We start from the raw sequence: 25,673 nt of genomic DNA on the forward strand, positions 1-25,673 counted from the left end.
AATAAGTTAATATATTGATGCCTTGAAAAACCGCAACAATATATTAATTACCTATTGTTGCCCCCTTAATTGCTGCGCGGTCAAAATCGCCGCAATATGCCACTTATTGACCGCAACAATAAGCATTTATTCTACTAGTGTTCTACTTCATACATACCAGCAACATTCTTTGGTTTACCCATTATTGCACCTCCGGGGGCCGTATCTATAGTTATTCTAACACATTCATTAAGACCGTTATAAAAAGTTTGCACTAGCAACCAATCAGGAACACCATGATGAGGACATTTACGTTGTAAATCTTTAAACCTTTCCCATGCTTCATATAAAGACTCCCCATCATACCGAGCAAAACTAGTTATATCGTTTCTAAACCTAGCAGTTTTTCCAGGAGGGAAATATCTTTTAAGAAAAGCTTGAGATAATGTAGCCCATGGTGTAAATGAACTAGATGGATTAGACTTTAACCATATTTTAGCTTTATCTTTAAGTGAAAACGGAAATAAACCAAGTCGAATAACATCGTCAGTCACTCCATTTAACTTAACAGTATCACATTTTTCAAGAAAAGTGGTTATATGTTCATTAGGGTCTTCATTATCTAGGCCACTAAATTGTTCTTATTGAATTATTTGAATTAAAGCATGGCGAAGTCCAAAATTATTAGCAACAGAAATAGTAGGCCTTACGATACTTCAAGGTGCACCACTAACATTCGGTATGTCAAAATCACGTAAGGGCTTTTCGTTGTTGTCATCCCCATCTCTACTGGTTTATTGCGAGATTCTTCAGAGAAGATGCACTCCAAATCAAAATATGGCAGCTTTTGTATTTGCTCAAATCTCTTATGTTTCCTTAGTGCACGAGCTGTTCTTTCAATCTCAGGATCAAAAGAAATCAAAGAACAGTTAGTACGTGGCATACACTAATAAATATCAGAAATTTTGAACTTAACTTAATAATTTTATGGAGCAAAAGCAGCTTCTACACTAAATAGCTAAGAACTAGTGAGTACGGGAAGAAACTAATTATTAAAAAATTTAGTACTGATAATTAAAGAACGCAAAAATATCACTAAGGATCTGTTCTCCCCAGCTTATTTTCAGTTCAGTTCAGTTCAGTTCAATTCAGTTCAGTTCAGTTCAATTCAGTTCAGTTCAGTTCAATTCAGTTCAGTTCAGTTCAATTCAGTTCAGTTCAATTCAGTTCAGTTCAGTTCAGTTCAGCTCTAGACAATACTTTTACTCTCACATATCACTATTCATTTCAGTTCAGTTCAATTCAGTTCAGTTCAGTTCAGTTCAGATCAGTTCAGTTCAGATCAGTTCAGTTCAGTTCAATTCAGTTCAGTTCAATTCAGTTTAGTTCAGTTCAATTCAGTTCAGCTGTTTTATGCCGAAGAGAACAGGCCCTAATAAAACGCTTATGAAGGGAAAAAAGAAAATTATATTGAAAAATAAAACAAGTGCTAACAAAAAATAAAGTATAATATAATATTAAGATATTGAACTATTACCTCCCCGGTAACGGCGCCAAAAACTTGGTCAATCCTAAAAGTACCTTAAAATACCGCAAGTACTGGTCAATTAAAGTAAATATAGGGTAAGTAAGATATCGTTTCCCACAAGGAGGTATAATCAACTACCAAATTAAGAGACACTAATATTATCTTGACGATCCGAAAATAGTGATTGGTGGTGATAAACTAGACTAATAAAATAACAACTATACTAATCCTAACTCTAAAGACGTCAAACAATAGGTATAAATAAAGTATACGAAATGATTCTACGACTTAGATTTCGCCAATTACCTTCTAGAATGAAATTAAACTAGTTGTTGGATTAAAAGCTATTGTATTGCAATGATCCAACTTCCTATGATATATTATCTCCTCTTCCAAGGTAGAAAACGTGTATTTATACTAATCTTAAGCCTACTTTCGTGGTCATAACAATTAATATAAACCCATTACAAACAAGAAATTCATGTAAAAGACCACCCCAAGTATATAACTATTCCTAAAATTATACTACTTGACGTTTAATAATCCCACGAACTAATATTGAACTTTCACTTCCGCTAATAATCCAATATCTTAGACGTATAATCAACCGGCCAAATCAATTATATGAAATCAAACCAAGATTATCAAATTGCAATAAAAATAAATCAATCCAAACAACTTAGTTCAACTCATTGACAGAAAAATAAAAAACTACATCGAGTCCTAGAACATAGAAATTTAGCTAGAGACATACCAACTAAATCAACCCAACTAATTGAGAATAATAATATGAAATTGAACATAATAATTAATAAAATTAAATAACATAAACTAAGAGAGGAAAGAGATAAACTCCAGATTCGTATGAAGATAGAATCAGATGAGACGATGCTTCGTCTTCTTCCTCGTGTCGTCTGTTGTTCGTCCCCTTTTCTGTTCTGTCGCTGCCGTGAGAGTTCTGTCTTTGTTTCTTCGTCATTTTTGCTGCATAGCTGATATGAGACTTCCGTCTCTTTTTCCTCTGTTAACGTCCTCAATGCTGCCTGCCTCACTTTTAGTCTTAGGTAATTTTCTTTATTCCTCATCCGTGTTTTGCTGCGTGGCTCAATGTTTGATGATGGGTTTTTTGCCCATGATTGTTGTAGCTGTTGGTCTTTTTGACGAAGGGAAGAAATGTTTTCCCTTTTTTTTCTTTTCTTCTTTAATGGGCTTCAATCTAATGTATCTTTTTAACCTCCTTTCTTTTGCTTCTTTCTTTTCTTTCTTCTAATTTTACCTACCAATAAATCAATAAGTAATAAAATATTTGCATAATAGAATTGTAATACTACTATAAATATTTAACAAACCAACTTAACATATTTTAGATTGGTAGTAGTAGCATTAAGGAAAATATTTTTTTGAACACATTTTTTTCATATTTTAAATCAACTTTATAACATAAGCAACTTACCTCTTTAAACATTAAAATATGAGAAAAAAAAGTCTATTATAAGTCTCATAAATTATACCAAAGAGTAATATAATGAGCAAAAATCATATATAAAATATAGCCTTATCAATTGTAGAGGAAGTTACAATTTTTTTCCATTTTTTTCAAAAAATAATCTCTTTATTAGTTTCTTGATTGAAAGAGAGTTCTTCGACTGTTAATTATGGTGTAGTGCAAATTCTATGAGTTTTTAAGCACGTAATTGGTTGATTAGTAACCAAACAAGTACCTAACAAAGGATATGAAGCTATTAATTTCTAACCAAGGATTAATAATGACTAGGGTTTGCATTCACTGCCTAAACTTTGGATTCACTCCAAAAACGTTAATTCACATGACAATAGGTTCAACTCAAACATCAACTTTCTCCAATTAATGATTTATATACATTAACATAGATATTGTGAAATAATTAACTTAAATAAGTTTATTATAATAAGTATTAACACACTATGCTCAAATATATTTAGATTAAATTTTGTGTTGTTCGACCTGTTCCCTAATAGGAGTAGGTTTACTTGTGCACCAATTTTCCCCGTGGCATTGAAATAATCAAACAGCGGGGTTATCACTTTGAACGAACTTTTTTTTTTTTTTTTTGAATAGTTGAACGAACTTAATGGTTTGACAAAATTGGTGTTTAACCATCTAAATAAAAGACATAAACATCGGAAACGCTTTAGTTTTATCAAGAATTTTCAGTAAATAAATATATCGGCACGAGAAAAATCATTTACTATGATTGAGAAATAGCGAACATCACATTACGAAGTTAAGCTTTGGAAGATAATCATATTTGTAGTACAACATATCCTAAGATAACTAGAAGAAGAAAAAGTATATCCTAAACCAAATAGGTTTACAAGTAAATCTCATCTTTTATCTCAACGATATATATATATATATATATATATATATATATAGATTCAGCGATGTCTCTTGTTCTCTCTACATTATTTCATTAAATAAATTAGATATCGAAACCCTACGCAAAAGTTCGCGAAACAAAGCGAGGACAAAATCGTTGGTTGGGCAAGTTTTCAGTGTCTCATCAATCATAATCAGGATTAGATTGATTGTTCAAAATGTCCGTAATGGTAGAGACGAGTGTGGGTGATTTCGTCATCGATTTGTTTACCAAATGTCGATTGAGCTGCGAGAATTTTGTGAAACTATGCAAGTAAGTCATCTTATCTTTGATATCTATCAATTCAGTTTGATATTATTATAAATTACCTGGCAAAAATTGTAAAACCCAAAGGCAAAACCTTCAAAACAAATAAAATTCTATGTTTTTTAGGATAATATTCGGTTTTATAAAATTCTAAATTTTCTTGTATAAATAATCACCGAGCTTTTAGGTAAATACGCAGCACTAATGCAATTGCTTGATGTTGTTGTTTCAGAATCAACTACTACGATGGCTGTTTGTTTCATACCGTGCACAAGGATTTTACTGCTCAAACTGGCGATCCCACCGGAACAGGAACAGGCGGCGACTCTATATATAAATTTCTGGATGGTGATAAATGTCGCTTCTTTAAAGATGAGATTCACCCTGACCTTAACCACTCGAAAAAGGGTACCGTTGCTATGGCCAGTGCTGGGAAGAATTTGAACGCATCTCAATTCTACATAACTTTACGCAAGGACATTGACTATCTCGATGGCAAGCATACTGTTTTCGGGATGGTGGTAGAAGGTTTTGACACATTGACAAGAATAAACGAAGCTTACGTTGACGAGAGTGGAAGACCATTTAAGAATATAAGAATTAAGCACACTTATGTACTTTATGATCCTTATGAAGACTCTCCAAAACTGGCTCAAATAATTGTTCCGAAAGTGGAGGTTGAGGATGATGGGAGGCTTGAAGATGATTGGGTACCTATAGATGAAAGATTAGCTCCTGAAGAGCTGGAGGAAGTTATTCGTACCAAGGAAGCGCACTCAAGTGCTGCTGTTCTCGAAAGTATTGGTGACATCCCTAATGCTGATGTAAAGCCTTTAGAGAATGTGTTGTTTGTATGTAAACTTAATTCTGTTACTGAGGACGAGGACTTGCATATAATATTTTCACGCTTTGGGGAAGTGAAATCTGTTGATATTATCCGTGACTACAGAACTGGGGATAGTTTGGGCTATGGTTTCATTGAGTTTGAGAATAAAGATGCTTGCGAACGAGCTTACTTTGCTATGGATGGCACATTGATTGATGATAGAAGGATACAGGTTGATTTTAGTCAAAGTGTGTCTACACAATGGCACCAGTTCAAGAGGAAGGGGACCCGAGCTGATGATTCTTCAACCAATCCAATGATCTTTTCTCCCAAAAGAACCTATCGCTCAAGGACCCTTGGCCTGAAGAGAAATGTTGAATCCTTTGCCTGCAAAGCTAGAATGGGTGAGCAGAGAGTGAGTTCTAAGAGAAGAACAAACGGTCGACACATATTTGATGTTTAGATTGTGCAGGTTGTGCTGCAAAATGCATACACTTTGTTGGGCCCTCAGTTTTTTGGAATAGGCGGGCTTCCCTGATTATTTTGAATTTCTAATTAACGTGGCAGTTTGGCAAAGGAGTGGGAAGACTGAGTCAAGCGACGTTACTTGGCGTCATTCTTGGCGGTTGAGATATGCACGGGATTATGCTGACGGGGTCCTTAAATTGCGGAACAACTCAAAAGCAGCTGGGGAGATATTTTCTTAGTAGTATATATACATAATTTGTAACCTAGTTTGGACTTAAGTTCTTTATCTTCACTTCTATCGTCTCTCTAGAAAACACACGCACATATAGCTCTTCTCTCTAAATACTTTGAGTTCCATCATCATTGTAATCAGCTACCATTGTAACATCTACTTCAAGCGTCATATAGTGGATTGGTGATCAAGACATCACCCGCGGTTTTTCCCTTTTGGGTTTTCCGCGTCAACAATTTCTTGTTTCCTTATTATTTTATTCTTTACGCAATTCATTTTATTTATCATGTCATTTAATATCAGTATGTTGATTTTGTTGTTGGCACCTAAACCTTTTTAGTACTTGGTACAAAATCGGCATAAACAATTTGGCGCCCACCGTGGGGCCACAGCAAGATCTTCATACGTTTATTGACAATCGCATCTTTTCGTTTTATTTTTCCATACTCTTCCATCTTTTCGTATTTGCTATGGCAGGACAATGGGTTACCACCCAGGAAGTCATTGACGAACTCAATCGCGTCAAAGCGGAGATGGCGACGTTAAAGGAAAGCTATGTCGCGTCATGCATGGAGATCCAGAGCTTGAAATCCGCCAAGAAGACGTCCAAGGGGCCCAAGCCTCGCAATGTCCGTGGCGTCTCCAGGATGCAAAATCTGGACGGTGAAGGGTTCGAGACCCCAGAAAATCGTGCTGATCTCGAAGATGCTGATGATTCAGAAAAGGAAGACGCCGATGGCGGCGAATGACGGTGCGACCCTCGAAAGAGTTCGCCCAAGGCCGTCTTGATGATCCTATCCAGCAGCGTCTCCAGCAATTAGAAGACATGATCGCCCGTATCCCTGGTGTCCCCAGGCCTATGGAAAAAGCTACTCCTAACAGTTATGCTGATTCTCCTTTTGCAGATCCCATAGCGTTGATCGAGGTGCCCAAGAGGTTCTCGTCCATCCATGAAGCTGTACGACGGCACCACAGATCCCAACGACCATGTCGCTCAGTACAAGCAAAGAATGATTACCATCTCAATCCCGAAGAATATGCGGGAAGCATGCATGTGCAAGGGATTTGGCTCTACGCTGACTGGGCCAGCTTTGCAATGGTTCATTAATCTTAATAACGGGACCATTTCTTCCTTTGCCCAATTGGTCAATGCTTTTAATATGCAATTTGCTAGTAGTCGCAAAATGGAAAAACAAGCCAGCGACTTACATAGGATTGTACAAAAATCTGACGAGTCTCTTAAAGAATTTGTGAACAGGTTTAACAGGGAAAAGGTGTCCATCCCGAATTGCGATGCTAGGACGGCCATCGAGGCATTCAGACGTGGTCTGGACGAGGAATCAGACCTCTATAAGGAGCTGACCAAATATCCATGTCCGACGTTCGAAGATGCTCAAGCCAAAGCGTTAGCCCAAATTAGGCTGGAGGAAGACATGCAGTCCAGAAAGGCTTATGCCCATGCTGACAGCCGGAAGGCAACGTCCAACAAGCAAGCATCTTGGCGTCAAAAGCCTTATGAGCGCCCGCAGCAGGTCCATAGCGTCCGTCATGATGGGCCAGTCAATGACTGGAAAAATGATCCCGGTCTTCCCCCCAAGCTAAGCGAATATGGTTTCAACGTCACTATGGGAGGTATTATTAATACTTTACATTCTTTAGGTTCTGCTGTTAAATGGCCTTTCAGGAATGAAAAATCGACGGCCCATCGCGACAAATCCAAATGGTGCGAATTCCATGGAGACCATGGGCATCACACTGACGAATGTGTCGCTCTAAGGCGAGAAGTATCCCACCTGCTGAAGCAAGGATACCTAAAAGACTTGCTGACGGAGAAAGGTAAGCAGACGGTGTCGAAAAATGACGACCGACGTCAACCGCCGTCGTCCCCACCGCACGTCAAGGTAATTAATGTCATTAGTGGTGGTTCAGATATCTGTGGACTAACATATTCTGCAGCTAAGCGGCATGCACGAGACGGTCTGAATCAAGACGCCGTCCCTAAGGAACTCCGTCACCCCCGTGACGTCGAGCTGGAGGCCATGCCAATCACCTTCGATGACGCCGATCTCGGTGACGACAGGGACATACACCATGACGGTCTGGTAATATCTCTAACTGTCAGTAATTGCTTGCTAAAACGTGTGTTAGTGGACAATGGCAGTTCAGCAAACATCCTGATGAGAGGCGCTTTAGAGGACATGGGGATCGATGAACGTGACGTCATCCGCAAATCTACCGTCCTTGTCGGATTCAGCGGAGAATCCAAGCACACCATGGGAGAAGTGACCCTGCCCACCTTCGCCAAGGGAGTTAACATGCCAACTAAATTTTATGTCATTGACTGCCCTTCTTCTTATAATGTGATTTTAGGCAGGCCATGGATCCATAGCATGAAGGCTGTCCCCTCGTCATTCCATCAATCTCTAAATTCCCTACCAAGTGGGGAGTGCAGGAAATCAAAGGGGACAGACGGATCGCGAAGGAATGCTACAAGACGTCCTTGAAGCCAAGAAAATCGAAGCATAGCAATTACAGACAGGGACGTTGGGGGAACAAGACTTCGACGAGCAGCAAGTAGACGAGGTCATCTTGGACCCCAACAGGCCAGATCAAACGGTCAAAATAGGGGCCGCCTTATCCCCCGACGTCCGTCAACAGGTAATCGATTTTCTAAAAACTAACGCTGACTGTTTTGCATGGTCCCATGAGGACGTTACAGGGATAGATCCCGACGTGATCACACATAAGCTCAACGTTGACCCAAACCACAAACCGGTCAAACAGAAGAGACGCAAGTTCGCCCCTGAGCGAAATCAAATTATCAACGACGAAGTACAAAAGCTGATTGACACCGGTAAGGTAAGGGAAGTAAAATATCCTGATTGGTTAGCTAACGTCGTTGTTGTAGGTAAGAAAATGGGAAGTGGAGGGTCTGCATAGACTTCACTGACCTCAACAAGGCATGTCCCAAAGACTCATTTCCCCTGCCGCACATTGATGCTCTGGTAGACGCCACAGCCGGACATGAGTTGCTGTCATTCATGGACGCCTTCTCAGGGTACAATCAAATACTCATGCATCCTGAAGATCAAGAGAAGACGTCATTCGTCACCGATCGCGGCATTTATTGCTACAAGGTCATGCCGTTCGGACTGAAGAACGCTGGCGCAACCTATCAACGACTGGTCAACGCCATGTTCAAAGATCAGCTAGGGGACACCATGGAGGTGTACATAGATGACATGTTGGTCAAATCTAAAAATTCCCATGACCATGTGTCACATTTACAACAATCATTCGACGTCATTCGAAGGTATGGCATGAAACTTAATCCCACTAAGTGTTCTTTTGGAGTGTCTGCAGGTAAATTTTTAGGGTACATTGTCACGAAACGAGGCATAGAGGCTAGCCCAGATCAAATCAAGGCTATCCTCAACATTTAATCGCCGCGAAACGTAAAGGAAGTGCAGAAATTAACAGGACGTGTCGCTGCGTTGAATCGTTTCATCTCTAAGTCTTCCGACAAATGTCGACTGTTCTACGACGTCCTAAAGAAAAACAAAGGATTTAATTGGACGCCAGAACACGAGCAGGCCCTCCAAGATCTCAAGCAATACCTCATGACGCCGCCATTGCTGTCAAAGCCAGTAGCCGACGAGCCATTACAGCTGTATGTCGCCGTCAGCGAGTCATCGGTGAGTGCCGTCCTAGCCAGAGAAGGACAAGACGGGCAATTGCCAGTGTACTATGTAAGTAAGTCCTTGGTCGACGCCGAAACCAGGTATTCCTCTCTTGAAAAACTTGTCCTGGCAATCGTAACGGCGTCCAAAAAATTAAAACATTATTTTGAAGCACATTCTATCTATGTCAAAACTAACTATCCCGTCAAGTCTATTCTAAGGCATCCAGAACTAACGGGCAGAATGAGCAAGTGGGCAATAACGCTGAGCAGCTACGACATCACTTATCAACCTCGGACAGCAATAAAGTCGCAAGCATTAGCGGATTTTGTGGCTGACTTTAGCCCTACACTAGAAGCAATAGCCCAAACAGAGGTAAGTATGCTTGAGGTTAATACGACTAACAGTAAATGGATCTTGCATGTAGATGGATCTTCCAACTTTCGAGGTGCCGGTTTAGGCGTATTGCTAAAGTCGCCACAAGGGGACATCATAGCCCGAGCTGTCAGTTGCGACTTCAAGGCTACCAACAATGAGGCAGAGTACGAGGCATTGTTAGCAGGATTAAACATTGGCTAAAGACTTAAAAGCTACCGAAGTTGAAGCATATAGTGATTCATTGCTCATCGTCAGCCAAATAAAAGGGGAATTTGCCGCCAAAGACTCCAAAATGACGGCATATTTGGACGCCGTCCAGTCAAAGGTAAAATTGTTTGACAAATTTGACATCTTTCAGATTCCCAGGGACCAAAAACACAAGCAGATGCATTGGCAAACATTGGGTCAGCCATGAGAAAGTCAGGGTTCAAAAGCATACCTATAGTACATCTGTCAGCACCAGCGGTCCACAAAGCAACCACAGCTGATAAAGCCAACGACGTCGCGACGGACGTTAACGACATTGACGTCATAATACTGCTACTGCGTCAACAAGCTGGCAGACCCCGTTATCCAATATCTTAAGGATGGCACCCTCCCCGAAGACAAGCTGCAAGCCAGAAAGGTACGATTCAGGGCTTCTATGTATGTTTTACTTGACGGTATACTTTTTCGGAAGTCCATTGCAGGACCATACCTAAGATGTCTCGACGGCGACGAATGCCGGCAAGTGTTACAAGAGATGCACGACGGATGTTGCGGCAATCATTCGGGAGGACGCAGCCTGTCAAACAGGACCTTACGCATGGGATATTATTGGCCGACGTTGCGCCGAGACGCCGTCGAGTACGCTAAGAAGTGCGACGCCTGCCAGCGACATGCCGCCATGTCACACAAACCTGCAGAAAGGCTACACCCTACTATCACCCCTTGGCCCTTCATGAGGTGGGGAATGGACATCGTCGGAAAACTCCCTCAAGCACCGGGTAAAAGGTGTTCATGTTAGCTCTGACGGATTACTTTTCCAAATGGATCGAAGCTGACTCCTTCACCCAGGTACGCGACAAAGAGGTTATTACTTTTATATGGCGTAACATCATATGCAGGTTCGGCGTTCCTTCCGAAATCATCTGTGACAACGGTTCTCAATTCATAAGCACGCCCACAAGGAATTTCTTGGCTAAGTGGAACATACAACTTAGCACCGCGACGCCTAGGTATCCTCAGACCAATGGTCAAGCTGAGTCTAGTAACAAGTCAGTCCTCAAAGTCATCAAGAGGCGTCTCAAAGCAGCCAAAGGTAAGTGGGCAGAGGAGCTTCCGTCAATTCTGTGGGCGAACAGAACCACCCCCAGGACGGCGACGGGGCAAACCCCTTTTTCCTTAGTCTATGGGTGTGAAGCTGTCCTTCCCCCTGAGGTACGTATCCCGACATCGCGTTATGGATTACTGACGCCAGACAGGAACGATGAAGAATTAAGTCATGACATCGTGACAAGTGAAGAATTGAGGGAAGCGGCCCTTGTTCGAATGGCGTCACAACAACAGATAGTGGCTAGAAGCTTTAATAAAAATGTCAAGGCTAAAACATTCAACGTCGGAGATTGGGTCTTGAGGGAAGTCTTTCAAAATACTAAGGAGGTCAATGCAGGAAAGTTAGCACCTGCATGGGAAGGCCCATACAAGATCCAGAAAGTAGTAGGCAACGGCGCCTATCGTCTCTGCACCAAGGACGGCAAACTCGTACCAAGAAGCTGGAACGCCGTTCACCTTAAGCGCTACCATTTTTAACTGATATGTTGACATGTACTAGATAGTTAGAGTAGGTAATATTACACTTAACATGTCATGACGTTGTTTCATTTAGTTTCTAGTATGTATTGTGCCATTTTCTTTACTAACATTTGTATGTGAGTTGTGTTGGCGATATTACAGGCTCATTCATTGCACAAATAAAGAGTATGACGTCAGACATTGATGTCGTCGGGGACTAACGTCCTACAGTTACGTTACGGACGGACAGGGGCAATCCCCACATGGTCAGGCAGACGTTCTTCCCCGTCCAGTTTCTTGACCTATACGTCTATGACATCAGCAAGGCCAGTGTGTTTAGTTGGAAGTGGAATTATCCCTTCATTGCAACTAAAACAGCACTTGGCTCACATACTAAGGTACCTTACAACATTACAAGTTAACATACACATACATATATGCTTACGTTCGTGATATATGAAAACATTCATTGCAAACGAAAACACCATGATGTAACGTCAAACAATCCTTGAACAAACACAATATGTTTAACAACAAAACACACAAAGCGAAAACAATCAAATGTTGCAGCAAAAACATCACAAAACACAAGTCTGGTGACATACACCTTGAAACAGATATTACAAAACTAATTAATGATTATGGTGACGCAGCACCTTGCAGGAACGAGTAGAGCAAGTGGCGCCGTCAGTCAGTGTGACGCCTGAATCGCTGTCGCCATACGTCGGCGTTGCCCTCGCCTTCAGGAATCAATCTTCTGGCGTCCCAAACACTCCAGGAATTGCTGGATGTCTGCCTCTGGCGTCCACTTCGACGTCTGTCCCTCTAAGAACTGCTTCATCAGCCTCGCCTTGTCTTCCAGGTGTATCGGCTAGCGGCGTCCATCAGTTCTTCACGGAGGCTGGCGATTGTGGCGTCCGTCTCCTCCTTCATCGACGCCAGGCTGATCACATGGCTAGCATTCTGGCCTTTCTCTTTAGCCAACTCCTCGGACAGCTCCGTCACCTTCTTTTCTGCCGCTGTCAATGACGCCGAAGACCGGTCCAACTTTTCGCGGAGTGTCTTGCACTCCTTCTCCAAAGTGAGGGCAGCAGAACGTAGGGCCAGAGAATGTTGTGACGCCTATACAAATGGTCGACGTCAGTAAGTACATAATGAAACATTTAAATGACATAACATGTGTTAGTTGGCTTACATGTATTTGCAGGGCCAATCCTTCGTTCGCCACTGTAAGCAAGGGCAAGCTGGCTAGGCGACGTGAGGTGCAGGGAAACGCCAGCTTCTCCGCCGACGGGAAGATTGTCGGGAGTGATTTCACAGAAGTTCTTGGGAAGGGAGATGTAAAGTTTCTCCTTCTCCAAGAGGCGTCTTACAGGTTTGGGGGTCTCTGTTGGAGGTGCCGTCCTAGCAATCTTGGGAGCGCCCATGGATGACGGCGTCACTGCAGAAGCACTTGCGGCCTGTTTCCTCTTTCTGGCCCGTTCTAGCATTTCCGCTTCAGAGAGGCCGACAATGGGGGTTTTTGATCTGGTAGACATGGTGTTCTCTGGAGGACGTTTGGTGATGTCAGTTTAAAAAAAAAAAAAAAAAAAAAAAAAAAAAAGAAAAAAAAAAGAAAAAGAAAAAAAATAAGAAAAATGACGAGACAAGTATACAAGACATATTACCTGACGCCATAGAGGGACTAGTGTTGGTTGTATGTTCTTCTGTAGATTGGGGCAGGACGTCTCCTTCTAACGACGTTAGTTCGAACTTGTTGCGGAATGTTCTTTCTTTAGGGGAATATTTCTTGAGGAGTTGGTTGATTTTGGCTCTGCTAAGAGACGAATCTTCGACCGGGCAAGGCAGAATTTCTGCAATCACAAGGGAAATTAGACAATGTCAACAGCATAAACAAGAGAATATATTCGATGAGGAGATAATTACCTTCGGAATTCCATCCGTCATGTAAGTATTCAAAGCTCTTTCCCAAAGAATTCTTCTCTACAAAAAAATATCTTTTCTTCCATCCCCTGTCATTAGCCCCAGAATTTTCTACCAAAGATGGTTTTCCTGGTTTTAAGAAAAAAGTGTACCTAGACACCTCTACTCTTTTAATGTCGTACATGTATAGAAGGTCTTCTAGGGTGAAGTCTACATTCGAGTCTTGGGCTAATTTGTCAATTACATGAACTACACGCCAAACAAGTGGCATAATTTGGCCTGGACTGACTTGCATGACAGTTAAGAGTTGAGTCATGAGGGAGTTAAAGGGAAGGGAGTACCCAATCTTGAAAGGGTATTCATACAAAACTACCCACCCACTGGGGCAGTCGTCGGGTCGTTGTTCTTCATCGGGAATCCTCGTCATACATTTTTCAGGCAAAATACATTTTTCTATTAGAGTAATTACTTCATCTTCAGTGAATTCGCTGGCGATACTCTTTCCCCCAATAACCCTAGTTTCTAGAATAACTACTTCATCTGAACTTTCCGCCATTTTTGAAGTTCTTTTTGATTTTCTAATCTTGGGAAGATTTTCTTTGGGGGCCATTTAAAGAAACAAATTCGGAGGAATTTAGGAAGAAGGAGTTACCTGGTTCTTGGATCTTCAAGAAGTTGAAGAAATCACCTGAGGAAGTAGCCGTTTGGAGAGAGAGAGAGTTTAATGAAGAGAGAGAAGTGAGTTGGTGAGAAAAGGGGGGATGTGAAAGGACGAAATGGATGATGGGACTCTCTTAAATAGAGAAGCGTGTGGAAATAGAGAAAGTGGGCGGTTTTCCCAACATGATGATTGACGGTTTTCTTACAACTAGGTTTCGGACACGCGTCAATCAGGGGCAATTGTTGGGCCCTCAGTTTTCTGGAATAGGCGGGCTTCCCTGATTATTTTGATTTTTTAATTAACGTGGCAGTTTGGCAAAGGAGTGGGAAGACTGAGTCAAGCGACGTTACTTAGCGTCATTCTTGGCGGTTGAGATATGCACGGGATTATGCTGACGGGGCCCTTAAATTGCGGAACAACTCAAAAGCAGCTGGGGAGATATTTTCTTAGTAGTATATATACATAATTTGTAACCTAGTTTGGACTTAAGTTCTTTATCTTCACTTCTATCGTCTCTCTCTAGAAAACACACGCACATATAGCTCTTCTCTCTAAATACTTTGAGTTCCATCATCATTGTAATCAGCTACCATTGTAACATCTACTTCAAGCGTCATACTAGTGGATTGGTGATCAAGAGCATCACCCGCGGTTTTTCCCTTTTGGGTTTTCCGCGTCAACAATTTCTTGTTTCCTTCATTATTTTATTCTCTACGCAATTCATTTTATTTATCATGTCATTTAATATCCGTATGTTGATTTTGTTGTTGGCACCTAAACCTTTTTAGTACTTGGTACAAAATCGGCATAAACACACTTACTTCCTGCAAACATCAACGATGAAGGGAACACAAAAAGATGAGACAGATCTCAAAATTCATAAAAGCCAAGGATCATGGATTCTTTGTGCACATAGGTACAGAGATGCATTTATAATAAAGTGTTTAGTTAAACAAGACGTTGCAACTTTTAAGCAATTTGCTGTTAAATGCTTTAAGAATACTCTTATATCATCTTATGTAACAATGCTGAGTTTTCGTGTAGGTGAAGACCAAATTTATTAATAGCCTCTAAGAACATGGCTAATGGTTGATCCAATTTATGGATCATGAGGAAAGAAACAATAAAACTTAGTATAGAAATAGGAGAGAGAAAAAAAATAGGAGAGAAGGAGAATGCTCAGATTGATAAAACGATCTCAAACTCCCTTGGTAAAGGTGAGTTCATCACCACATGGCACAAGGTGAGAGGAAGATGAAAATGAAGTGTGCCCCACCTCTACTGCATGGCAAACATCCAACCCTCCTTATTTGTCCTATTTAATGGCTAGGATTGCACATAATTATTAACGTTGCAACTTTTTGCAACGGATATATTGTCAGTATTAACTTTTTTTAAAAACACCAAGAGCTATATTTTTTTGTCTATAAATAGAAACCAGTATTGAGTTATTTCGACATATCTTATTTTTGAGCTCATTTTGTTATTGAAAGACATATACGTTTCCTTTCATCATTTATTCAAACCACAATTTTTTTTTTCTCCTAATAAAGATTAGTTATGGATCCCAAAACCAGTAAAAAATAAACCATCCAAAATCCAAAAGACCTCAACAACCTCACATTAATCCAAATTTTCAATTGGCTAGTTCCCAAATTGATCTCAATTCTCAAACTGATCCAAATTTTCATATAGGATACAACTTACAAAATATGATTTATCCTACTCAACTTAATGAGTTTCTCAAATACACCTTCTTACTCCCAATTTGCTCCATATTCACAAGAAAATATGTACAATTCAACACCGGTAGAAAAAGGACGATTTGTGTCCCCTCAAGTGCGCCACAGTATGACGCAAAACAACAACGCCCAAGCACCAGTACGAGCTATATGCACCGCACACTGGCAATGTACGACGCATATGGGCCATTTGCGTCGCACATCAGGAGAGCGTGCGACACATATAGCTCGTACCTGGTGGAAAAAAATTTCGCCCTATCTGCGTCGCATAGTGTTGAGGAAGAGTTGCAAATGAATCATTTACGTCGGACCCCTAAGCCCATCCGACGCAAATCATCTAGGGCCCAAGGTATTATTTTTTCTAACGGTATTATTTTTTCGAGCCCTAACTCAAAACAAACTACACTCTCCCTTTCTCTCTCCTGCAACCATTACCCGCTCACCCTCCCTCAACACTCGACGCACAACTCGTCGCCGGCTGCCGCACACTCGATGCACAACTTGCTTTCATTGCACTCTCCCTCACTCTCTCATTCTTTGTGCTATCCCTTACTCTCTCTCTCTCTCTCTCATTCCGGCTATTTCTCACCCTCCCTCAACACTCGACGCACAACTCGCCGCCGGCTGCCGCACACTCGAAACACAACTTGCCGACAGACACTGTCGCTACACACTCGACCTCTAGGCCCTATTTCTTCTCGGCGTCTCGGCAGACTCAGTCTATATCTCAGTCCTATTTCTTCTCGGTTGCCACCCCTTCGCCGCACCGGTGCTCTCTCTCATTGTCACCGCCTGTGCCGACTCGCCGCATTATTACTCGTCGCACACTCGCGCGGTGCTCTCTCTCATTCTCGCCGGCAATGTGTGTATTTTTTGTGTTGTTTTTGAAATTTTTATGTATTGTTTTACATTAATAATCATGCATTCTCTCACTTTGCCACTTGTTCACATTGTACTGCAGTCGCGGTTTGACGTTTCTCCAAGCTCACGTCGGAGTGCTTGTCTTCGCTACTCCTTGAGAGCAGAGGTATGTATTACCTTTAGTTATTTTTTGACTTATGTTAATTTAACCATTACTTTGGATTTGTGGATTTGTTTTAATTGTCTCTATAATGTTGAATTATGACCAAACCTATATGGGGAGGGGGGAGGGAAATGTGAGGAATTGTTTGGTTATAATTAAGAAAGTATATTTGAATTGTTTAGTTATGTGATTGGGATAGTATATGTTGAATTATATCGAAACCTATATGGACATACCTTAATGGGGCGGGGAGGGAAATCTAAGAAATGGATTGGTTTGTGTTGTTTAATTGCAATGTGCATCATTTGCCTAGATACCCGTTCGAGACTTAGAGTAAGTCTTGAATAGTCCCTGGTTTTGGACTGTCTTTGAGTTTCTTATCTCACTTAGGATGTAAATGAATGTTGGGTTTCGATTCTAAGAAAGATCCCGCTCACTTCCCTAAGCGTTCTCTGGGCACATATGTTGATAGTTTAACTACTATCTTCATCGTGTACTTGGAGAACTGTAGGGAAGTATTGCCGGATTTTTCTTAGAATTGAAAACCAAATGTTCATTCACTAGTTAGCTGAGAAACTCAAGGATGGGTTAGGTTGGAGTGATAAGGACCCCAATGGTCATGACTGCATTTGATAAGCCACTTTGAATGATGTGATCGATTATGTTCTTGTTTGGTGTCTCTAGTGTATGAATATGGATCGAAAGTGGATGTATGGTAATCGGATTTTGGCGACATTTCTACATGGGATTGATGAATTTATCAGGGTTGCGTTAGAACATCAATCGCAGAATGGGTCAAAGTTAGTCTTGTGTCCTTGTACTGATTGCAATAACTCAAGGGGGTATCATGATATGGCTTAAATTAAAGATCATTTGGTTCATCGTGGGTTTAAGAGTAACTATACTAGGTGGACATGGCATGAAGAGTTTTATGATCTGGGTATGAGCCCCACTAGCTTGTGTGATGATTTGAATGTTGATCACATGAAAGTTGAGGTTGAGGATGAAGGAGAGGATGATAGAATGATAGGGTATATGATAAGAATGATAGGGCAGATGAGATGTTGCACAAGTTGGAGGATGAAGGAATCGATCGTCCGCATATGTATGATAGTATTTTAAGTGCAGCGGACAAACTTATGTGTCTGGGGTGTAGAAATTTCACTAAACTTTCTAGCATCCTTACATTTTTCAATATGAAATCCAAAAATAGTTGGACAGATAAAAGTCTAAGTGAGTTGTTCACCTTTTTACAAGAATTGCTACCTGAAGGGAATGAAATACCCAACTCTACCTATGACGCAAAGAAACTGTTGTGTCCATTAGGTATGGAATATGAGAAGATACATGCATGTCAAAATGATTTGTGTGTTGTATCGAAACGAGTACAAGGATTTACATGAGTGTCCTACGTATGAAAAGTCTCGATACAAGATAAAGGAGAATAATAATGAGGGGATGAGAAAGAAAGAAACTCCGGCGAAAGTTCTTTTGTATCTTCCAATCATTCCGAGATTTAGGCGTTTATTTTTGAATGAAATTAATGCTAAATTATTAAGGTGGCATGCGGAAAATAGGAAGAAAGATGGAATGCTTAGACATCCGATCGATTCTCCGTTATGGAGAAATATCGACTGAATGTAGTTCGATTTTGGTAAAGAATCTCGAAATCTTAGGCTTGGACTTTCTATAGATGGGATGAACCCATTTGGCACAGTAGGTACCTAACATAACCCTTCTTATTTCGGGTAAATTTATAATCTCCCTCCTTGGTTATGTATGAAGCGTAAATTTATTATGCTATCGCTTCTTATTTCGGGTCCTAAGCAACCCGAAAACGACATAGATGTGTATCTTGACCTACTCCTTTAAGATCTGAAATTGTTGTGGGGTGAAGGTGTTTTGATGTTTCGATGCGTATGTGAAAACTGAATTCACGTTGCGTGCCATGATATTTTGCATAATTAATGAGTTCCCAGCTTATGGGAATTTGTCAGGGTATACAGTTAAAGGAGGAAAGGCATGCCCTATTTGTGATGAGGATATGATTGACGAGCGGTTACATAATTGTGGGGAAGAATGTCGACCTGCATTATCAAACATGGCTTACTTTAGATCATCCATTTCGTAAGAAGAAAAAAAATTTCAACTGAAAAGTGGAGATGAGACAAGCCCCTGTACCCTTACGTGGAAAAGAGGTTTCTAAGAGGGTAAAGGATATTGAAATAGTTTTGGGCAAGCCCTTCAAAAATGTCTCAAAGAACTTATACAAGAAAAGGTCTAAATTTTGGGACCTTCCGTGTTGGGAATGTTTGAAAGTCAGGCATTGTCTTGATCTAATGCACATTGTAAAAATTTTTGTGATGCCATTGTCGGAACATTGTTTAATATGCCCGGGAAGACAAAGGATGGAGTTAAAGCTAGGAAAGACATGGCTGAAATGGGCAGACCAAAACTAGCACCTCAAGAACGGGGATAACACTATTATCTTCCACCAGCTTGCTGCACTTTGTCTAAGAAGGAGAAAACCAATTTTTGTGAGTCCCTGCATAGGTTAAAGGTTCCTACTGGATACTCGTCAAATTTTCGAAACCTTGTCTCACTGAAGGACTTGAAACTCGTTGGTTTGAAATCTCATGATTGTTATATCTCGATGCAACATTTAGTACTTGTTGCAATACGAGGAATTTCGCCTTGCCAAGTAAGATATACGATCACAAAATTGTGTTTCTTCTTCAGAACTATCTCTAGCAAGGTGATTGATCCTAACACTATAGATAAATACTAGTGATGATCTGATTACGCCTCGTATTGCAGTGGACTTTATGGAGAAGATGTAAGCTTGATTAAGCTAAAGGATTTCCATAGGCGGATACTACAAGTTCTAGCAGGAGCTAGTCTTGATATTTTAGCATTTGAAACCATTCCCAACAGCCTTGAAACTCAGTTGTGCTGTTCCTAGCAAAATATCTTGCTATTGTCATTCTATTTCTTACTCGACAATATTTGCAAAGATGTCATGAATAATATTTCTTTTGAATATAGGCTTTATGACTTACCTTTCCATTCCAGACATATCTAGATCCACCACTTCAAAATAGGGGTCATATTGAGGATTGAAAATATACATGAACAGCATAGGTTTAAAATTGTTATAAGCTGACGATATCTATGTGGGCTGATCTTGGAACTTGATGTATTTATGTAAACTGGAAGATGTTTGTTGGCTTTATATGAGAAAAATGCTAGGCAATAGTCCGCTTAAACCTGCTGCTTGTGAATTATTTTTTAGGAAAATGTGGTAAAGATAGACTAACAGATCATTTGTATGACTGAGAGAAATAATTTGGCACTCTTGTAGAGGAAGGCCAAGGGATAAAGTATTATTGGTATCTGTATTATATGATTTAGAATAGACAACATTCCTAATTCCTAATGACAGTCTGTGTGTTTGCAAAGTGAATTGCTAGTCAGTCATGAAGTGTTGCTCCCTTTGCATTTCCTCAGCTGCAATATCTATTTGCAGGCCATTGTGGACTTGCTTGAGGAAGAAAATGTCCAAATCCCTTCATGGATCTGCTTTAGCTGTGTAGACGGTATACATGCCCCTTCAGGAGAAAACTTTGAAGAATGTCTCAATGTTATCAACGAGAGTAAGAGAGTTGCGATGGTAGGAATAAATTGTGCACCACCACATTATGTTGATGGTCTAATTCGCAAATTTAAGGAGGTAAAAAACTGCACCAAAAGATCTGTTGTTTGTCTGTTTACGGTGCTTCTGTCCTTGCCAGAGTTATAGATTCTCTATGGGATTTTTAATTCTCTTCCTTTTCAAATCATGCAGCTGACAGACAAGATGATAGTAGTTTATCCCAACAGTGGTGAGATATGGGATGGCAAAGCAAAGAGATGGCTGGTGAGTCACTAGCTTCCTCTACTTTATGCCCGATTCTGATTCGTGTTAACATAAACTGGTATTAGAATCCCGAAGTGATATTCCTAATTCCTAAATGATTTCCATTGTTTTGTTCGATTGAATGTTGCAGCTACCAGAGTGTTCCGAGGACAATGAATTTGGGTCATTAGCTCTAAGATGGCGCATTTCTGGTGCTAAACTCATTGGTGGCTGTTGTAGGACATCGCTTGCAACTATCAGTGATATTTCAAAAGCTATAAAGGGGGAACCTTAATTTATCTCTCTAACCCACTGTTAATACTATATTAACTTCTTGGCTGATTGTATTCAATTTACTTTTTCACTCCTTTTTTATCCAAAAGATTTTGTGTCATAGTACAAGTAAAATATTCACACACAATATTTAAGCAACGGAATCCCCATCTTATTAACAATCATAATTAACAAATTTTAGTAGATAATTATAAATTATCAGATAACTTATGAGGTCGGGTTGGTAATTTAAAAATATGGAATCGAATCTCATTTGTATCTTATGTGGCTCTTGAAAAACAAAAACAAAATACATTGATATTTATACTATTTAATCTAGAATACAACTTGCTAGTTTATGTTCTTTCTCTGAGTTCCAAAGAGGTAGCAAGTGCACTACAATTGTATGAGAGGGGAGGTATCGAAATAAGTGTTATTTTTCCGTTTACTTCTTTCCTTTGAAAATTTGACCATGGGATTGGAATGCATTGCTGCCTTGGGCTCTCTTCGAATTGATAAATTTGAAGAGTGCACTCGATGTAGATTGGACAAATTCCTTATATTTTGACTCTAAAAAAATAATTAAATATTTGACCCCTCAATGAATTGTGAAATGTTTGGATTGTCATATGTGAGTATATCGTATAGGAGACTGACGTCTTTAATATTATTGTCAAACCTATTACAAAAATATCACACACCAAATAACCCCACATTGAATGAGGAAATGTGATGTTCTCATTAACAAAGAAAAACTATTATATAACAATCAAAACAATAAGCATATCAATATCAAATTCCGTATGTAGGTTGCGAAACTTAAAAAAGAATATTGCTTTGTCATTAATATGACACATGTTTACAAATTTTTCAAGTAACAACTAACAAGTGCTAAATTTAAATAATAGAAGTAAAAAATAAAGAATGTGCCAAATTTTAAGTCAACCCAAATCAATACTTGGTGGAGTACTGAATATTATTGGCCAATCCATCATAAGTTTTTATTTTTACACAAATAAACGATATAAAATGAAACTAGTATGTGCTCAAATAAGCTTGATGATATTCAACTTTGACATCTCCTTGTCTTTATCTTCAATACTTGTAAAACTAAAAAAAGGTTAAAAAATCAGTACGTACATATTTTAAACGTTTGAATGAGCGTAATTCTTGAATATTTCGAGAGTCATGTGGGTTGTAGCACGAGCCTAAAGTGTGAAGACTCAAAACCTTCTCGATTTCGTAAAAGAAATAGACGGTTTGCTTCGTTAATCAATCCAAAAAGTTGGTAGCTACTCCTTGATAGCATTTTATTTGGTAGAAGGCAAAGAAGACGGATGTATCTTCTTTTGAATCCATGAGAAGCAACCACCTTGGGACGCGCTGCAATTCCTCAATGTGCTACTTTCATCTGCAGTAGTACTACTAGTAATTGTAGTTTCTTTTACTATATTTTTCCTCATCTCTTCAGTTTTCTCCTTTTCCATCTTCCACAACACGTACACTTCGGCTAGACATGGACCAACTGTTGCCATTTTTCACTCTAGTGTTACCAAACTCGACTCACTATTGTGGGTTAATATGAATGAATTTAAAAAATATGGGAAATGGCAACTGCTATTTGTAGAGATGTTTGAGCTTGGGTTCCAAGAAACATTATTGGGTCAACAATAAAGTTCCAAAACACTTGATTTGGTAAGATTCCACGAAGGAACCAAGTCAACAAATTGATATTTTAGTTGTTTCTTTTTACTTGATGTCCAAGGCTATGCTTTTTGTGAGACTTTTTGTGGTGCTCACTACTCAGCTTTTAATTGACATGATGACTGGTATTGTTTTTCCATGGCCTACTCATCTTAGGAGTACTTCTAAGTAGAGGCGGCAAACAAATCATAAAAGTCAGTTACGAGTCGGTCGAATTCGGATCAATTTTGTATTGGGATTAAACCTGGGTCGGGTTCATTTGGGTTCGGATGTGTGTCGGATCTAAAAGGCTTCGGGTCGGGTGCAGGTTGTTGACTCGGCCTTAAACTGGGTCACATTGAATTATATAGGGTGTATTCGGGTCGAGTTGAATCGGGTCGACTTAATTCTGGTTGGATCGGTTGGGTCAATTCGGGTAGGGTCGACCTTTAGAAGTATCGCATTACTTGGTGTATGAATCCGAAGGATTTTGTCCTCGATCAAGTGTAATAAACTAAATAATATTAGGATAAATTATGGAGGTAATATATTCAATAATATTAGGTGATCACAACGTTTTGCTAGAAGCTAATTGTGATTTGTTGGACTAATATGATTGGGCCAACTACTAGTATTATTGAGTTCCATGAGGTCACACAAGTAATTACACTTGGATATATATTACCCAAATCCATTTGTGAAATGGGTCGGACAGTTTTATGATGGGTGAAAAGAGTTGTAACTCATGAGTTTCTTAGGCTCATAATGTCATGTATGACATTATGAGGCAAAATAAAGCCTCATAAAACACCTCTTTTGTAACCACCTTATATAATGATATAGGGGTTACAAAGGTTGACATACTTTTTACAACTTCTAGAGTGAAAAAAAATATGATTTTTCCCTTAGTATTTTCACACCCATTTCGGCCCTCACCTCAAAAAGTAAGAGAGTGTTTTTCTCTCTTCCGTACTAGCATACGTCGTGATCCAAGTGCTGTTCGTGGACCAATACTAGAGGAACGACGCTTGACGTTCTCATAAGATCTCACTTGGAAGTTAGTACCTTTGAGGATTCACGCATCAAAGATATATAATGTTATATATATATATATATTATTTGATTCATGTTAGTTTATGCAATGATCTTGGGACAGATGTTCAAGTATATGATACTTGGTTTTCCGCATTATGCATCTAAGTTCCTACAGTGGTATCAGTTAGCATATTGCATAGATTGATATGATCATGTTGATGCATGTTTTATTTCATTTTTTTAATTCAATTAAGGGAGGGCTTTATATATGAATTTATTTGCATGATTAATATTATGATATTAATTGATTGGAAACATAAAAATTGGATTTTTATGCATATATAAATATATATTATACTCAAAATTAAAATCTCACATCAAAAAATATCAGATTTTGTGTGTTAGTTTATATATATATATATTTTTTTTTGGCGTTTGTTAAACAAAATTGATATGAACCCTAACTTTTTTCCCCAAAACAGTTGTTGTGAAATTCCATTCAATTATGCACAAGGGTTGTAGATAATTGAATTGGGGGGAAGGACAGTCGGGATTTCACCCACGGTGGTGGCTGGCGCACCGCCGGCAAGTCGCCCGACGTGGTGGTGGCGTGCGCGGTTTTCTTGGTTGGGCAGTTGATGCTGCCCGCGCGTGGCGCTGCGTAGCACAAGTTGCCGCTTGTGGTCGCCGCGGTCCAGGCCAGCGATGCGGTGCTGCCGGTCGTTCCTGGTGGTCGCGGTGGTGGGCCGGCGCTGGGGTGGCAGTGCACACTGCTGCCTTGGCAGCCCTGCCTTCTCCTCTTTTTTTTTGAGTATATTCCAATATTGCAAATTGATTAATGAATGGGGATTAATTTCATATTTAAGTCATAATTGAATTAAAATAATGAGCTTTAATTTTATTAGTTAATTATATGTGATAATTGACTAGTTAATTTTAAAGGGGGTTACTAAGGAGTTAGTAACTATTATTATTATTATTTTTATGATGTTAATTACATGTTAGGTTGTTAGTATTAATAGTTGATTGATTCTTCCATGACTATTTATGTGGTTAGTCATCATGTTTAATTTTTTTTTTAATATGATAAAAATATATGTGGTGCCTACAATTGCTTTAATATTTTAAAGCCTTTGTGAGATGAAATTCTAATATGATTAAATTTTGTCTTAAGATACCAACCATAGGATTTAATGTGAGATTAAATCTTCATGGTATTATTATGTTTTAAAGTTGTTAAAACATGATAATTTATTTTAATAGTTGATTAAAATGCATGTTTTATATATTTGATATTATGAATGCATGCGGTGACTAGTATGGCCCAAAACTTGGATAGAAAATACGATCTGCGTATCGTTAATGTATTTTTGTAATCTAAATACGATCTACGCATCGTTGGTATTTTTGTAATATTTTAGTTTATAATTCAAAAATATTTATTCAAGTAGTAATAAGAAGAATGGTGATTCAATCTTATCCTATGAAGCACAAGGATGAGATCCATGGTGATTCAACAAGGGAGCCTTAAAGAGTAGTCTTTAGGTTTAGGGGCCATACTAGGATCACATTTTATTTTGTGCATTTAAATATTGCTTTTAAATGCTTTCTAAGTTTATTATGCTTGTGATTTAATTATTTAAATGTTCACTAGTAATTAAATCAACATAATAATTTACTTAGGTCCCTTAAATAAAATATTGGTTTTTTGCTATTCCAAACAAACACCTACTAAAAATTGATTGTTAGTAATAGGTTCTGCCAAAGCAGAGTGTTACCTTCAATCTTGGGCTAAGTAGAGTAAATTTCCTAAATTTGCAAGTTTAGTTTGGTTTGGCCAACAAAATCATCAAAACGGTTTTGGATTTTGTAGCAAAGTTCATGGGTTTTGTGTTTGGGTGACAAGC

The 25,673-nt window shown here is 39.3% G+C and overlaps 3 protein-coding genes and 1 non-coding gene across 4 annotated transcripts; all 4 read left to right on the plus strand.

Annotated features, from left to right (window-relative positions):
* Positions 1–270: 270 nt before the first annotated feature.
* LOC125499151 (small nucleolar RNA R71) lies at positions 271–377 on the plus strand. The gene has a single exon (XR_007275869.1). It is a non-coding gene; the product is annotated as a small nucleolar RNA R71 (small nucleolar RNA).
* Positions 378–4,093: 3,716 nt separating this feature from the next.
* On the plus strand, positions 4,094–5,483 carry LOC125498755 (peptidyl-prolyl cis-trans isomerase CYP59-like). The gene is made up of 2 exons (XM_048647026.2): positions 4,094–4,179; positions 4,406–5,483. Exons 1-2 carry the CDS (start codon positions 4,094–4,096, stop codon positions 5,460–5,462), a joined length of 1,143 nt encoding a protein of 380 aa, XP_048502983.2. The 3' UTR covers positions 5,463–5,483.
* A 1,400-nt stretch (positions 5,484–6,883) lies between these two features.
* On the plus strand, positions 6,884–8,203 carry LOC104897199 (uncharacterized). The gene has a single exon (XM_010684022.3). It carries the CDS (start codon positions 6,884–6,886, stop codon positions 8,201–8,203), a length of 1,320 nt encoding a protein of 439 aa, XP_010682324.3.
* Positions 8,204–12,955: 4,752 nt separating this feature from the next.
* Positions 12,956–21,070, plus strand: LOC104896535 (homocysteine S-methyltransferase 1). The gene is made up of 5 exons (XM_057395726.1): positions 12,956–13,090; positions 16,818–16,883; positions 20,407–20,610; positions 20,725–20,796; positions 20,927–21,070. The coding sequence occupies exons 1-5, from the start codon at positions 12,956–12,958 to the stop codon at positions 21,068–21,070; spliced, it is 621 nt and encodes a 206-aa protein (XP_057251709.1).
* The last annotated feature ends 4,603 nt before the right edge of the window (positions 21,071–25,673 follow it).

Source organism: Beta vulgaris, chromosome 6, assembly GCF_026745355.1.
Source record: "Beta vulgaris subsp. vulgaris cultivar EL10 chromosome 6, EL10.2, whole genome shotgun sequence".
NCBI lineage: Eukaryota > Viridiplantae > Streptophyta > Magnoliopsida > Caryophyllales > Amaranthaceae > Beta > Beta vulgaris.

Bases quoted from the DNA above. Each gene is read 5' to 3' on its own strand.
- LOC125498755 (XM_048647026.2), top strand. From the start codon at position 4,094: ATGGTAGAGACGAGTGTGGGTGATTTCGTCATCGATTTGTTTACCAAA. The intron at 4,180-4,405 runs GTAAGTCATCTT...TTGTTGTTTCAG, and splicing joins AATTTTGTGAAACTATGCAA to AATCAACTACTACGATGGCT.
- LOC104897199 (XM_010684022.3), top strand. From the start codon at position 6,884: ATGGAAAAACAAGCCAGCGACTTACATAGGATTGTACAAAAATCTGAC.
- LOC104896535 (XM_057395726.1), top strand. From the start codon at position 12,956: ATGGATGACGGCGTCACTGCAGAAGCACTTGCGGCCTGTTTCCTCTTT. The intron at 16,884-20,406 runs GTATGTATTACC...ATCTATTTGCAG, and splicing joins GCTACTCCTTGAGAGCAGAG to GCCATTGTGGACTTGCTTGA. The intron at 20,797-20,926 runs GTGAGTCACTAG...TGAATGTTGCAG, and splicing joins GCAAAGCAAAGAGATGGCTG to CTACCAGAGTGTTCCGAGGA.